Consider the following 13,541-nt stretch of genomic DNA (forward strand, 5'->3'; position numbering starts at 1 on the left):
CGCTCCTTGGAAACTCTATGGGGCAGTTCTCCTCTGTCCTATAGGGTTGCTATGAGTCGGAATCGACTGGATGACAATGAGTTTTTTTGAGTAGTACAGTAGTGTGATAGAATAAAGGTATTGGAGATCAGCCATGCATTTAGCACTGTGCCAGGAGCTTTGCTTGTATTGTAGTGACCTTCACAGTAAGTATTAGAAGGTCGATGTGAGTCGGAATTGACTTGATGGCAATGGGTTTGGTTTGGGTTGTTTTGGTTTTACAGGTAAGAGACAGCCCAGCATGGCTGAACAATTTGCCCAAGGCCACAGAGCTAGTAAGCTGCGGAGTGGGGACCTGAGCCCAGGAATATCTGACTCAGGAGCCAGGGCTTGTCCCATAAGAATATTTTATTCAGGTGTCTGTTTCTTCCCAGGATGTGCATCTTAACATTCTTTCAAACGTCTTCTGGATTAGCTCTTTGGGAGAATGGAGTCTGCTTTTACTTCTTCACCATTCTTTTACTGTTTAATCTCTCTGTTAGGTTCAGGTTCAGCTGTGAGTACAAAAAACCCCAAATACCAGTGGCTTAAACAAGACAGGAGTTTGTTTCTCTCTCACGTAAAAGCAGTTGGGTACTAGGCAGGATGGAGATGGTGGATTGTTCGCCAGGGCTCTGTGGCAGGAAGCTGAAACTATGGGCTATTTTAAGCTGAAAGGGATTTCACTCCAGGAATTGAGGGTTTATGGAATCCTTGGAAAGGGGTGGAGCAAGCCTTTGGTTGCGCCACCAGAAATGACTCCTAGACCAACACTGTTAAAGTGGACCACCTGGGCTGTCCTCATCTTTGTCACAGTCAGCAGGGTAGGCGTTAAGAAGCCTCTGCTGTAGTTGTTGGCTCCAAGAGTACATGTTCCTAGCTGCGATCTTGAGTCAGGAAGATGTAGCCACCACAGAGCCAGGCCAGGCCTGTGAGATTGGCACCAGCGGAAGACGCATGCTTCATGCCCCAGCTCTCTGCACCTGCAGAGTGAATGACTGGCTCCTGTAATGATGCTGCAGAAAGACCCTGTGCCACCTCATGACTGTGCTGACCAGCAGAAGCAAGGTCTCTGCCTCACTTTCACAACTTGAGGAGGTCATCTCATTGCCTGAATCTGAATCACCCAGAATCCTAGCCACAAGGAACTCTAAGAGATGCATTTTTTTAGCTTTGCAGCTTCTGCAGTAGAAAAAGACACACAAGAAGCAGGGTCAGATTGATTTTATTGTTATACCCACCATGAATAGGTTCATGAAGGCTTTCCAGGACCCAAGATGTTGTCACCACACTATCCTCAGCCTGTTGTTTCAACCTTGTTGCCCAAGATGGCAGCCTGAACCCCAGTCATCACATCAACATTCCAGCTGCAGGAAGGAGAAAGGGCAGAAGAAAGTGTTCTCACCTTGGAAGTCATACAGTAATTCTGCTCACATACTGTTGTCCAGAACTTAGTCATATGGCTACATCTAGCTGACACGGAGTCTGGGAAATGTAGTCTGTTTTCCCCTAACAGCCCCATAGCTAACAGCCCCCAGCTGAAAATCTGGGTATCTACAACTGAGAAGAGAGGGGATAATGGATTTTGGGGATGAACAGCAGCCTCTGCAATACCTCCCTAAATAGTAGCCGTGGGAGGTTTAGTCATGTGTTCAAGGATAAGCAGCCAGCAGCAGCCAAGGTTCTGTTCCAGAGCCTGAGCCTTGACCGCGGGGTCACGCCTCTTCTCATTTCCTGTGATGACTCTGAAGCACGCAGTCTCTGCCGTCCTGTGGCCAAGTGCTCTCTTGATGGGCAGAATCACGGTTTCTGAGGGGCTTGTGTTGTAGGTGGCAACACAAAGAAGAAAAAGAGAGATCAAGTGTCTTGAATTTGAAATTAATCCCAGTGTGAATATTTTGTGGCATTTTGTCACCCTTGTCTTCTGGAGAAATAGATTCTTCTCTTTTTTTTTAAAGAAAGTTTTCTTTTGTTTCTGGTTTGCTAAGGGTTTTTTTTTTTTTTTTAAATTGTGGTAAATATGTATGTAACAAAACATTTGCCATTTCAACAATGTTCACGTGTACAGTTCAATGAAGTTACGTTTATCATGTTCTTTAACCGTCACCTTTAATCTTTCTCAAATTATACTATTACCCTTAACAGAATCTTAGTATCTACTAAAGAAACAGATTCTTAATCTATTCATTTATTTTCTTCCTGCAGCCCCTGGTCCAGTCTCTGACTTCCGAGTGACAAGTGTCAACACAACGGAAATTGGCTTGGCTTGGAGTAGCAATGACTCAGACTCGTTTAAGATACTTACCACACGGGATGGAGCTGGAGAACCTCGGAATGAAACAACCACCAACCATAGTATTATCATTGGTGGCTTAAACCCTGGGACCAAATATCATTTTGAAATATTTCCACAAGGACCAAATGGGACACAAGGGCCACCTCAAACAGTTGAAGGTCAAACTGGTAAGTGAATAGATGGTATTTTCAGTGAAACAGTGATGTTTCTTAAAGGAAATCAGTAGAATTGGTAAATGTCGGGTTTTCCTTCTAATTATGCAAAGAAAAATGTTGAAAAACAATTTATAACAACAGTAAGGCATGTTCATTTTATTAACTACTGAGAAGCAAAAAGAAAAAAAAAATCACGTGTAAACCACCAGCCAGAGGTAATCACTTTGAAGTAAGCTGGACTTTATGACAGTTGATAATAGATTTCCTTTTCCTCCTTTTCTTGGCCCAGAGTCCAGTGTGGTGTTTGGCATCCGCGTGGTGCGTGTCACCACAACTGAAATGGAGTTGAAGTGGGAGAGCACAGACACTACTTTCCAGTACATCTACCGTTTAGATATACAGCCTGAGGTCAGCTGTAACAAAACGGTTGGTCCCCTCAAAGAGATCACTCTAAGCAGCCTAATGCCAGGCACCCTATATAACATCACAATCACTCCAGAAATGGGCGATGTCCCAGGGACATCCAGCTCCATCGCAGAATACACACGTAAGTCTCTTAGGACGCCATTTTCGCTTGGAGGGTGGGAAGTAAGTGTTGGTTAAATGATTGGATAAGGGTTGATTGTATTTCTCGGTTCCAGGCTGAATTTGAAATGGCTTAATTTGAAAACATTGGCCTCAGCAAAAGGTCTGCTGTTTTCATGAGGTGCCGCTGCAGAAGCTATGTGAACTTGGCATCGTCTTTAGTCGCAGAAAGTGTTTCTATGACAATGAAAAATATAACTGTTCCATTAATTCCTTGGGAATACAGACTAGAGGAGGGTCACCCTGTCATGTTGGCGTAAAGATTCTGCCAGGTTGAGGAGCTTTGCATATAGCAGTGAGGGTAGTGGTTTGCTAATATTTGACCTACATTTATGGTAAAGATGGGTAGTTTATAGTTTCTTTTTCTTATTCATTAATCCAATTAAAAAACATACTGGGAATTATATGTCGAAAATAGATTTTGGATAAACTTAAAGTACTAAAAGAAACCTGAAAAACTTTAGTTCTTCTGAGATATAATCTGTGTAATTATTTTCTGAATGTCTTTTGGGGAAGGCTTCTATTTTATGAGTCAGGAAATAATAGTTTTATTCATTCTTTTCTCCAAAGGAGCCGGGGTATTTTGGATGCAGTAAGTAAAATAGTCCTGGAAGTCAAGCTGATTCATGCTGCTGCTTCTTCTTTTTTTTTTTTTTTTAAAAAGGGCCCAGCAGTGTGTCCAACATTGAAATAAATACCACTACCACAGCAGCAGCCTTTAGTTGGCAGAACTTTGATAACGCCTCTAGCACGTACACTTACCGCCTTCTTATCAGTGGAAATTCCAGCAACCCAGTAGAAAACATCACAGGTGTTGGAACCACCTATGCTACAGTCTGTGGTTTAATACCTGGCTCATCTTACACAGTAGAGATCTTCGCACAAGTTGGGAATGTCACTGAGGGGGCATCTAGCTCTGCGTCATTCTGTACAGGTGAGTAGCCCCAGCTGCCTCTTGACCTCCCTCCCATGTGCTGTTGACCTTGCGAACAGGACCTGTACAGTCTTTAGTTATTAGGTTCTGTGTCCTTTGCAATAATTAACACTGAGCTCGCTGAGACAGCCTGTTAGCTTGTTAGTGCTGTGTTGATGTGCTATTTGTTGAGCACTTACTATATGCCAGGCACTGTTAAATGAAACAGACAACTCCCTGACTTCCTGGAGCTTTGATTCTAATGAGAAAGACAGATAATAAACAAGATAAAACTTGTTGCGGTCGAGTCAATTTTGACTCGTAAGACCCTATAGGACAGAGTAGAACTGCCTTATAGGGTTTCCAAGGAGCAGCTGGTGGATTCGAACTGCCAACCTTTTGGTTAGCTGCTGAGCTCTTAACCCCTGTGCCACCAGAGTCCCTAATGAAGATAAATAACAAATTTATTGGATAAATGATCAGTGCTAAGGAGAGGGGGGAAAAGCAGTGAAGAGAGAAATGAAATGTTTGTTGTCCAGGACACCCAGTGAAGGCTTCAGTGGAAAGATGATTTTTGGGCAAACACTTGAAGGACTTGAAGGAGCCAGCCCTGTAGATGTCAGGAGGTAGAGCATTCCAGGCTGAGGGAGCAGCCAGTGCAAAGGCCCTGAGGCTGGAGTGTGCCTGCTGTGTTGGAGGAAGAGCAGGAGCTCAGGGTGGCAGGAGTGGATCCACAGGAGCTAGAGGATGAGGATAGGAGGTGAGGCCTGAGAGGTAATGGGTGGGGGCATGGATGATGTTGGGCCTTGTAGTTTATAGTTTGGCTTTTGCGTTGAAGGTGGAAAGGATAGTGTTAAAATGGATGCTCAACTTTTTTGCCCTTCCTGGTCCTTGCCAATCTCACAATGCAAAAAGTATGATAGAGGGAAGACTCCTCTATTTTTAACAGAGGATACTTTCAAGGAGTAGCCTGGGGAATGTTTTGCAGATGGGTTAGGGGTACTTCTGCTCATAGTTCCGATTATTGGAGTCTTTCTTGAACACTGCCATATCTATTCTATCAGTGTGATACTGGTCTTCATTAAAACTCTGGGAGGTAAGGATGGGGCAAATAACACCCCTTTTGAAAGATGAAGAAACTGATCCCACCAGTTACACTGATTATGCAGTATGTTGTGTGTGTGGAAAGTGCCCTGGACTTGGGTTTAGAACCTTGTTTGGTCTCCACCACTTGCCAGCTGTGTCATTTTCAGCCAATTACTTAGCCTCTCTGTTATGGGTTGAATTATATAGCCCCAAAAGATATTTTCAAGTCCTAATCCCTGGTACCTTTGAATATGACCTTATTTGCAAATAAGGTCCTTGCAGATGTAATTAGTTAACATGAGATCATACTGGAGTAAGGTGGGCCCTAATCCAATGGCTGGTGTCCTTATAAAAAGGAGAAGAGACACAGAGACAGACAGACACAGTGGGAAGATGGCCATGTGAAGATGGAGGCAGAGACTGGGATCATGTCCCCACAAGCCAAGAAATGCCTGGGGCTACCAGAATTGGAAAGAGACAGGAAAGGATCTTCCCCTAGAGCCTTCAGAGGGAGCATGACCCTGCCGACAGCCTTGACTTTGAACTTCTAGGCTTCAGAACTGAGACAATACATTTCTGTTGTCTTAAACCAACAACAGATAAAGTGGTAATTTGTTCAGAGTGGACTTGATGGCAACAGGTTTGGTTTTTGGTTTGGCCCTAGGAAACTAATACACTCTCTAAGCCTCAACTGATTGATGTGCAAAATGGGATAGTATTAACCATTCCTGTTAGAGAAGGATGGTTGAAAGGCCCAGAATGAGATGATGCAGGTGAAGTTGCTACCACTCACGATATGACCCAGCTTCTGCTCATGGAGCCCCTGTTCTTTCCCGGCATCTTGCTTGGTGACTGACACCCATTCTTTCATTTAATCCTCAAATAGTCTTGCAGTCGACGCCCAGAGCAGTTGGGTACCTGACCCAGGGTTGTCGTTTGTTGCTGTCAAGTTGATTCTGACTCTTGGCTACCCCCTGTGTGCAGAGTAGAACTGTGCTCCACAGGGTTTTCAAGGCTGTGACCTTCTGGAAACTGGTCACCCAGCTTGTCTTCTGAGGCACCTCTGGGTGAGCTCAGAACTCCAACCTTTCTGCTGGTAGTGAAACACTTAACGCTTTGTGCCGCCCAGGGACTTCTTGACCTAAGGTCACACAGCTTGGTGTTGCCCGATTCAGGGTCAGTCTCTGACTCCTCCACCACACCATATGTCTGCCTGCTCATCACCAATGGGCCAGGATTTACTGCTCCCCGTGCTTTGGTGTTTGCAAAGGCAGAAATTCCAGAATCTCATGTGGTGCTGTGCTTGCCTTGCAGATGCCGCACCGGTGAACTTCAGCTGTGAGCCAGTCCCCAAAGAGCCAACCTTGGTCCTCACGTGGGCCCTCCCTCCCGGCAACAATGCTGGCTTTAAGCTGGAGGTCAGCAGTGGAGCCTGTGACAACATGACGTGCCTAGAGAACTGCTCCTTGGAGAACGGCACCAGCTGCATGGCAGAAGTCACACATTTGAATTTTTGTACCTCGTATAACATCAGCATCACCACCTTGTCCTGTGGAAAGAATGCATCCTCCGTCCAAAAAACCTGCACCACTGATAGCACAGGTGGGTATTCGAGCAGAAGAGTAGTCAGGTGGCATGGTGGGCACCCTGGCATGTCTGCGAGCGTGGCCGAGAAATCTGTTTTAAATTTTCTTTAAAATACTTACTTTTATTGGCACAGAGTGGCAACCCATTCCGTAGAAGTCTGGAAAAGCAGAATAAGAAGAAACTCATTTTGTATATTCCAAAAGGTCCCTTTGCTTCGCAGAATAATTCATTGCCATGTTTTCTTTTAAGTAGTGAGTTCTCTTACTTCATTAAAAAAAAAAAAAATTTTAGAGAAATGTTCAAATACATACAAAAGTAGAGGACAGTATAATGAAACCTGTGTGCCCATTGTTGGGCGTCCAGTTGAACAGTTACCAGCAATTGGCTGAGATTGTTTCATTTGTATCTTTTCCTTCCCTTCACCCTCACTGGATTACTCTGAAACCAGTCCCAGTCAGTAGATCATTTTATTTGTCAACAATAGAGACTCTTTTTTTTCCTTTTAAACATAACCATATTACTATTATAATCACGCTTAGAAATGTAATAATAATTTCTTAATATTATCAGATATTTGGTCAAGATTCCTATTTTCCTGGACTCTGTAGTTTTCACAAACTCCCAAGCTGTTTTGGGGCACAGTAGACACTCACTGCACAGTGGATTGTTTTTTCTGCAGTTTTATTATTTTTAATAGTTTATTTTATTTATTGTTGTTGAGGCAGAGTTGATTTTTTTAGTGCCCCTCTTCCCCCTTTTTTTGGTCTGTGTGTGCTTGGAAACAAATTGCTTCCCACGTCTTTGCTTCATTTTCAGCTGTCCTTTCCTTCCCATGTCCTTGCAAGGTGGTATTGTCTTGGACCAACCTGATGGGGTCTGTCTCCCTTTGTGTTCTTTGACTGCTATACGTGTTTTCTTTAGAGCATCAGAATATTTCCAGAAAATAGGTCAGTTCCTGGTGGATTTGAACTGCCAACCTTTTGGTTAGCAGTCACGCTCTTCACCACTGCTCCACCAGGGCTCCTGGGAGTCCAATAGCTGATGGAAAAGTCAGGAGTATGTGTCGGGAAGCCTCTGTTGAGGCAGCTGACAGTTAGGCTTGGGGACAGTGTCCTCACGTGTTCACTGCTGTCAGCTCCTCGAGAGGTTGCCGAAGCCTGTAGTTTCTGCACTGTCCGATAGAAATACAGTGCGAGCTACAAAGAATTAAGAGCCTGAAAACAGAAAAGAGCTGAGATTAATTTGAATAACATGTTAGTGAACACAGTATGTTAAAATATTGTCATTGCAACGTGTAACCTGTATAAAATATTGAACCATTTTACGTTCTTTTTTCATACTAAAAACCAAACCCGTTGCCATCGAGTTGATTCTAACTTGTAGTGACCCTATAGGACAGAGCAGAACTACCCACAGAGTTTCCAAGGAGCACCTGGTGGATTCGAACTGCCGACCTTTTGGTTAGCAGTTGTAGCTCTTAACCACTGTGCCATCAGGGTTTCGTTTTTCATAGTAAGCCTTGGAAATTCATTGTGTATTTTACATTTACAGCACATCTGAACTGGAACTAACTACATTTCATGTGCGGCCATGTGTGGCGAGTGGCTACTATATTGGTTGGCTCAGGTTTAGAGAACCGTGTCGTGATGTTTCTGGAGTTCCGTTTTCTCAGTCTCCCTGAATCTTGGATATAATGATAAAAATGAAGAAACAACCCAAACTGTCTGTGGGAGACAAATTTAGGTGGAGAGTTTGTGTGTGGAGAGGGATCATCTTCAGTTCAGTGTTTTCTTCCTTTTGTGTTAATTCAGTGAGTGGCTCTGCAAGCTTAGCTTGGAAGGGAAAGGAAAGACGCACAGATCATGAAGGTTGTCCATGGAACATTCTGGTGTGGGCTTTTCTGGTTTCTGGGAAGAGGGCTGGTTGAATTCCTTTTGGTGATATTTTAAACCAACTCCCGCAAAAATGGGGACTTCCATGTGCAAGACCTGGGTTAGATTCTCGGCCAGTGTACCTCATGCAGAGTCTGTCAGTCAGTCTGTCTGTCATTGGAGGCTTATGTGTTGCTCTGATACTCAATAGGTTTCAGCAGAGCTTCCAGCCTAAGATGGACTAGGAAGAAAGGCCTGGTGATCTACTTCCGAAAATCAGCCAATGTAACCCTATGGATCACAAGAGTCCAGTCCACAATCAGTCGTGGGATGGCTCAGGAGTGGGCAGCATTTCATTTCATTGACTTCCTTGTGTGTAGGATGGCCATGAGTTGAGGGCTGACTTGATAGCAGTTTACAACAACAGTATACAGGACATGGCAGGAATGCAGCTGGGCCCCAGGAGCAAGTGTGTTCTCTCCTCATCTCCTCTTTGCTTCCCTGGGTATCTGTGCCATCGTCCTTTTCAGAGGACTGATTGTTCCCCAGTGTGAAGTCCGTGTGGTGGGCAGGTGTCTGCTCATAGCAGCCTAGTCCACGCGTGACAGTTCCACCCCCCCAGTCTCTCTCACTCTCCTGCTTTCACCCCCGTTCTCAAGATGAGGAACCTGGTCTATCTTGGGTCTGGAGGGGCTTGCACAAACAAGGCAGCCAGGAGCCCACCCTGACGATGTGGGTGGCCATGTTTTAAGGGTCATTGTGGACTAGGCTAGCTCCCCGAGGGATCCACTGTCTCTTTTCCCCACCAGTTTCCTCCTCTGCCCCTTACTTCTGGATTTGCTTTGGATGAGCCGAGCACATAGCTTCCGGGGAGGAGCGATCTTAAGGAGAATTTTCTCTGACTTTCAAATGTCGGGTGACCATGTCTTGTTTTGTTTTGTTTCAGACCCTCCTCCTCCAGCTGAAGCCCCTGTCATCACGCCTGTCAGTCATAATTCAATAAAGGTTACGTTCAGTGAGTTTAATGACAGCCATGGACCGATCAAAGCCTACGCTCTCATTCTCACCACCGGGAAGGGTAAGGGGGGGTCCGGTCAGGGTAACCAGTGAGTGATGCCGTGACCGGCTGCCATTTCTGTGCCCACTGAGACATATTAACGATACAAATATATGTCTCTCTTTTACTCTGTAGCCCACATTTTGGTACTCAGACCCTGGAGCGATTTGCTTGATGATCTGGTTCAGCAAACTTTTTGTGCAAAGGGCTAGATAGCAAATATTTTAAGCTTTGCAGACCATATAGTGTCTGATGCAGTGATTCAGCTCTGCTGTTGTAACATGAAAACCGCCATGCCCGTTGCTGTCGAGTTGGTTCTGACTCATGGCGACCCTGTGTGTGCAGAGTAGAAATGTGCTCCATGGGGTTTTCGTAACTGTGACCTTTTGGAAGCAGATTGCCAGGCCTTCCTTCTGCAGTGCTGCTGGATGGGTTCAAACTGGCAACCTTTAGCTTAGGAGCCAGCCACCTGGGGACCTTGAAAGCAGGCTATAGACAATACATAAAGAATGAAGGTGGCTGTGTTCCAGTAGAGCTTTACTTACCAAAACAGGTGGTAGGTTGCATTTGCCCCATGGGTCATAGTTTACTGACCTCTGAACTGGGTTTTCCCTCTCTTACAACACAGGATCTTCTAGTTGGTAGAATATTAGTCTTAACCAACCTTCTCTCTGTCTCTCTCTTTCTCTCTGTCTCACACACACACACACACACACACACACACTCACAACAGTCACAGTCATCCCCAGAGGATGACTTTCTCTTGAAGTAGAAGATGATTTGCATTCATTAGTGTGAATTTAAAAAGAGCATCTCCATGGATTAAAGCTGCTTCTCCTTAAAGGGTTCCATTACATTCTCTGGCAATACAAAGGGAATGATTCGAGGTTTTCTGCATGTGGGTGCCTCACACAAGGCCTAGGTCTAAAATGCCAAGTTTTGTTGTTTTTGGTGATTCTGTAAACTAAATGTGAATGAGGCAGTGCCTTCTGTGCTCAGTCGCTCAACCCATGTGCCGTCCTGGTCTTGATTAAGGGTGAGATCACATGCACGGTGAGGAATGGGGGTCCCTGGAAGATGAGGAATTGGCTGGGATCGTGGATCTGCAGAAAATTTCAAAAAGTGATGTTGAGGTCTCTCTCTTCCTGTCTTTTTATTTTGGGTATGTGTCAAGCTCTTAGTCATTTTGCTGCGATGGTTTTCAGCACCTCCCAGGATCAGACCTTTGCTGAATGAGAGAGGCAGTGTGTGTAATGGTCAGACCCCTGCTCCGCCTCTTACCACATGGGGGCTCAAGCATTCGGCTTCCTCTTTCTCTGCCTCGGAAGCTTCCACAGCCTTGGTAAATGAGACCACAGGCTCTGAGGCAGATGGTCTGGCTTAGAAATCCAGTTCCACCTCATAGGCAGTGTGACCATGGGCGAGGTCCTTTAGCTTCCTATGCCTTCATTTCTTCATCTGTAAAATGGGAATAATAAACCTAGCTGAAACATTGGTGGTTCATATCCACCCAGAGGTGCCTCAGAAGGCAGGGCTGGCAATCTTCTTCCAAAAGGTCACAGCCTTGAAAGCCCTATGGAGCAGTTCTACTCTGCACACATGGGGTCACCATGAGTTGGAACTGACTCGATGGCAACAAACAAACCATAAGCCTCCGTGATGACATTATTGTGTGGGTTAAATGAGTTGATATCAGTAAAGCACTTAGAACAGCGCCTGGCACAGAGAGGACACTGAGAGATGGTCACTGTTACCGTTATCCCCATGTCACCATCATTATTTATATGCATCTCATAATGTATGTGATTTTAAATCACTGTCTGCCATCACTTTCTTATGATTTCTGCATGCCTTTCTTAGCTAAGCGTCCATCACCAAATGTTTTGAAATATACATATGAAGATTTCAAAAAGGAGGCCTCAGATACTTATGTGACATACCTCATAACAACAGACGAGAATTATTCTCAGGGCTTGTCTGAAGTCTTGAAATATGAAATTGATGTCGGCAATGAGTCAACCACGTGTGGCTATCGCAACGGGAAGTTGGAACCTCTCAGCTCCTACCGGTAATGTTGTCTGATTTCTGCTCTTTGAGGGGCTGAGCCCCGTGAGTACAAAGCTCTACATGCCTGGGGCATTGGATACATCTCAGCCGCCTCTTTTTTCTTTTTGTCTCTCACAGGGCATCTGTGGCTGGTTTCACCAAAATTGTCTTTAACTGCCCTCAAAACTGTGGACTCATAAATGGAACCCGGAGCTATGTGTCCTTCAGTGAATATTCAAAGGCCATTGACTTGCCCCAGGATCCAGGTAGAGGAAAAACAACAGTGCTCTTTGCAATTCAGGGGGTTTTTCCTTGAGTTGTGTCCATAGAAGGCCCAGTGTCTCTATTCCTTCCCTGGGCGCCCAGGAGGGTTGACATGCCAGCTCTCCCCTCTTGGAAGTTAAGATGTCACTTGGCCTCCATGGCTCAGTTCTGCTTCCTCCCCTGAGGTCACTGACAGCACTCCTTCCTGCTCCCCCCCACCACTGTTCATCTCTGAATGCCTGTTGCACTTAGAATCTGCAAAAACTGTTTCGTCCTTTTATTTCAGTATAGTCATTTGTGCCCATGTGCCAGGCGCATCTGTGAATTTTAGTGCGTGGGATCCTGGGCTGGTCGTTCGTGCAGCATGTGCTCCTGTGTGAACCCTCCTGACGTGCCTCCTGTTTGGGCTTTTCCCAGGTGTCATCTGTGGAGCAGTGTTTGGCTGTATCTTTGGTGCCCTGGTTGTGGCTGTGGGAGGCTTCATCTTCTGGAGAAATAAAAGGTGACTGATGACTGCTTATGTTAATAAGAATAAATAAACAAACAGTGGCTTCCAAGTCAGTTCCAGCTCATGGTGGCCTCGTGTGTGAGAGTAGGACTGTGTTCCGTAGGGTTTTCAGTGGCTGATTTTTCGGAACTAGGTCACCAGGCTTTTCTTCCGAGACATCTCTGGGTGGACTTGAACCCCCAACCTTTTAGTTAGCAGCTGCACGTGTTAACTATTTGCACTACCTAGGAACTCCATGTTAATAATAATATCCTACTTTTTGTTTGTTATTTATTTTTTGTTGTGATTTAGGTAAAAGTTTATAGAGCTAATTAGTTTCTCATTAGCAGTATACAAATGGTTTTGTGACGTTGGTTGCCAGCCCTGCGATATGTCCACACTCTGCCCTTCTGCACCCTGGGTTTCCTGTTCCCATTCATCCAGTTTCCCTGTCCCTTCCTCCCTTCTCATCTCTGCTTTTGGGCTGTGTGCTCATTTAGTCTTGTATACATGATTGAACTGTGAGGCATGTTCTTCAAGTTTGCACGCACATTCCTCACATGTGTTATTGTTTGCCCTATAGACCTGTCTAATATTTGGCTGAAGGGTGGACCTTGGGAGTGACTTCAGTACTGAGTTAAAAGGGTGTCTAGGGCCATACTCTTGAGATTTCTCCAGTCTCTGTCAAACCAGCAAGTCTTTTTTTTTTTTGTGAGTTTGAATTTTGTACATTTTTTTCCCTGCTTTGTCAGGGACCCTCTATTGTGATTCCTGTCAGAGCAGTTTGTGGTGGTAGCTGGGCACCATCTAGTTGTTTTGGGCTCAGTCTGGTGGAGGTTGTGGTAGTTGTGGTCCATTAGTCCTTTGGACTAACCTTTCCCTTGTGTCTTTGGTTTTCTTCATTCTCCTTTGCTCCAGCTGGGATGGGACCAGTAGATGTAGCTAGGATGGCTGTTTGCAGGCTTTTAAGACCCCAGACACTAATACTTAACCACAGTCAGATGTGGAATGTTTTCTTTATAAACTGTGTCATGCCAATTGAGCTAGATGTTCTCCAAGACAGTGGTACCCAGCCTTTAGCCTAATAACTCAGTCCCTCAGGGCATTTGGATGTGTCTGTGAAGCTTCTGTGACTTTGCCTTGGTCAAGTTGTGCTGACTTCCCCAGTATTGTATA

At 45.0% G+C, this 13,541-nt stretch overlaps 1 protein-coding gene across 3 annotated transcripts in view; it reads left to right on the forward strand.

Annotated features, from left to right (window-relative positions):
• LOC101340933 (receptor-type tyrosine-protein phosphatase eta-like) overlaps positions 1 to 13,541 on the forward strand; it is a 44,178-nt gene that overhangs the window by 13,033 nt on the left and 17,604 nt on the right. For all 3 annotated transcript variants that reach the window (XM_023741836.1, XM_023741835.1, XM_023741837.1), the window contains 8 exons: positions 2,224 to 2,481; positions 2,759 to 3,016; positions 3,719 to 3,988; positions 6,368 to 6,655; positions 9,458 to 9,589; positions 11,429 to 11,636; positions 11,753 to 11,880; positions 12,296 to 12,380. In XM_023741836.1, the coding sequence (XP_023597604.1) occupies positions 2,224 to 2,481; positions 2,759 to 3,016; positions 3,719 to 3,988; positions 6,368 to 6,655; positions 9,458 to 9,589; positions 11,429 to 11,636; positions 11,753 to 11,880; positions 12,296 to 12,380 (1,627 nt within the window). The remainder of the gene's footprint in view (positions 1 to 2,223; positions 2,482 to 2,758; positions 3,017 to 3,718; positions 3,989 to 6,367; positions 6,656 to 9,457; positions 9,590 to 11,428; positions 11,637 to 11,752; positions 11,881 to 12,295; positions 12,381 to 13,541) is intronic.

This window comes from Trichechus manatus, unplaced genomic scaffold (genome assembly GCF_000243295.1).
Source record: "Trichechus manatus latirostris isolate Lorelei unplaced genomic scaffold, TriManLat1.0 scaffold00191, whole genome shotgun sequence".
Classification (NCBI taxonomy): domain Eukaryota; kingdom Metazoa; phylum Chordata; class Mammalia; order Sirenia; family Trichechidae; genus Trichechus; species Trichechus manatus.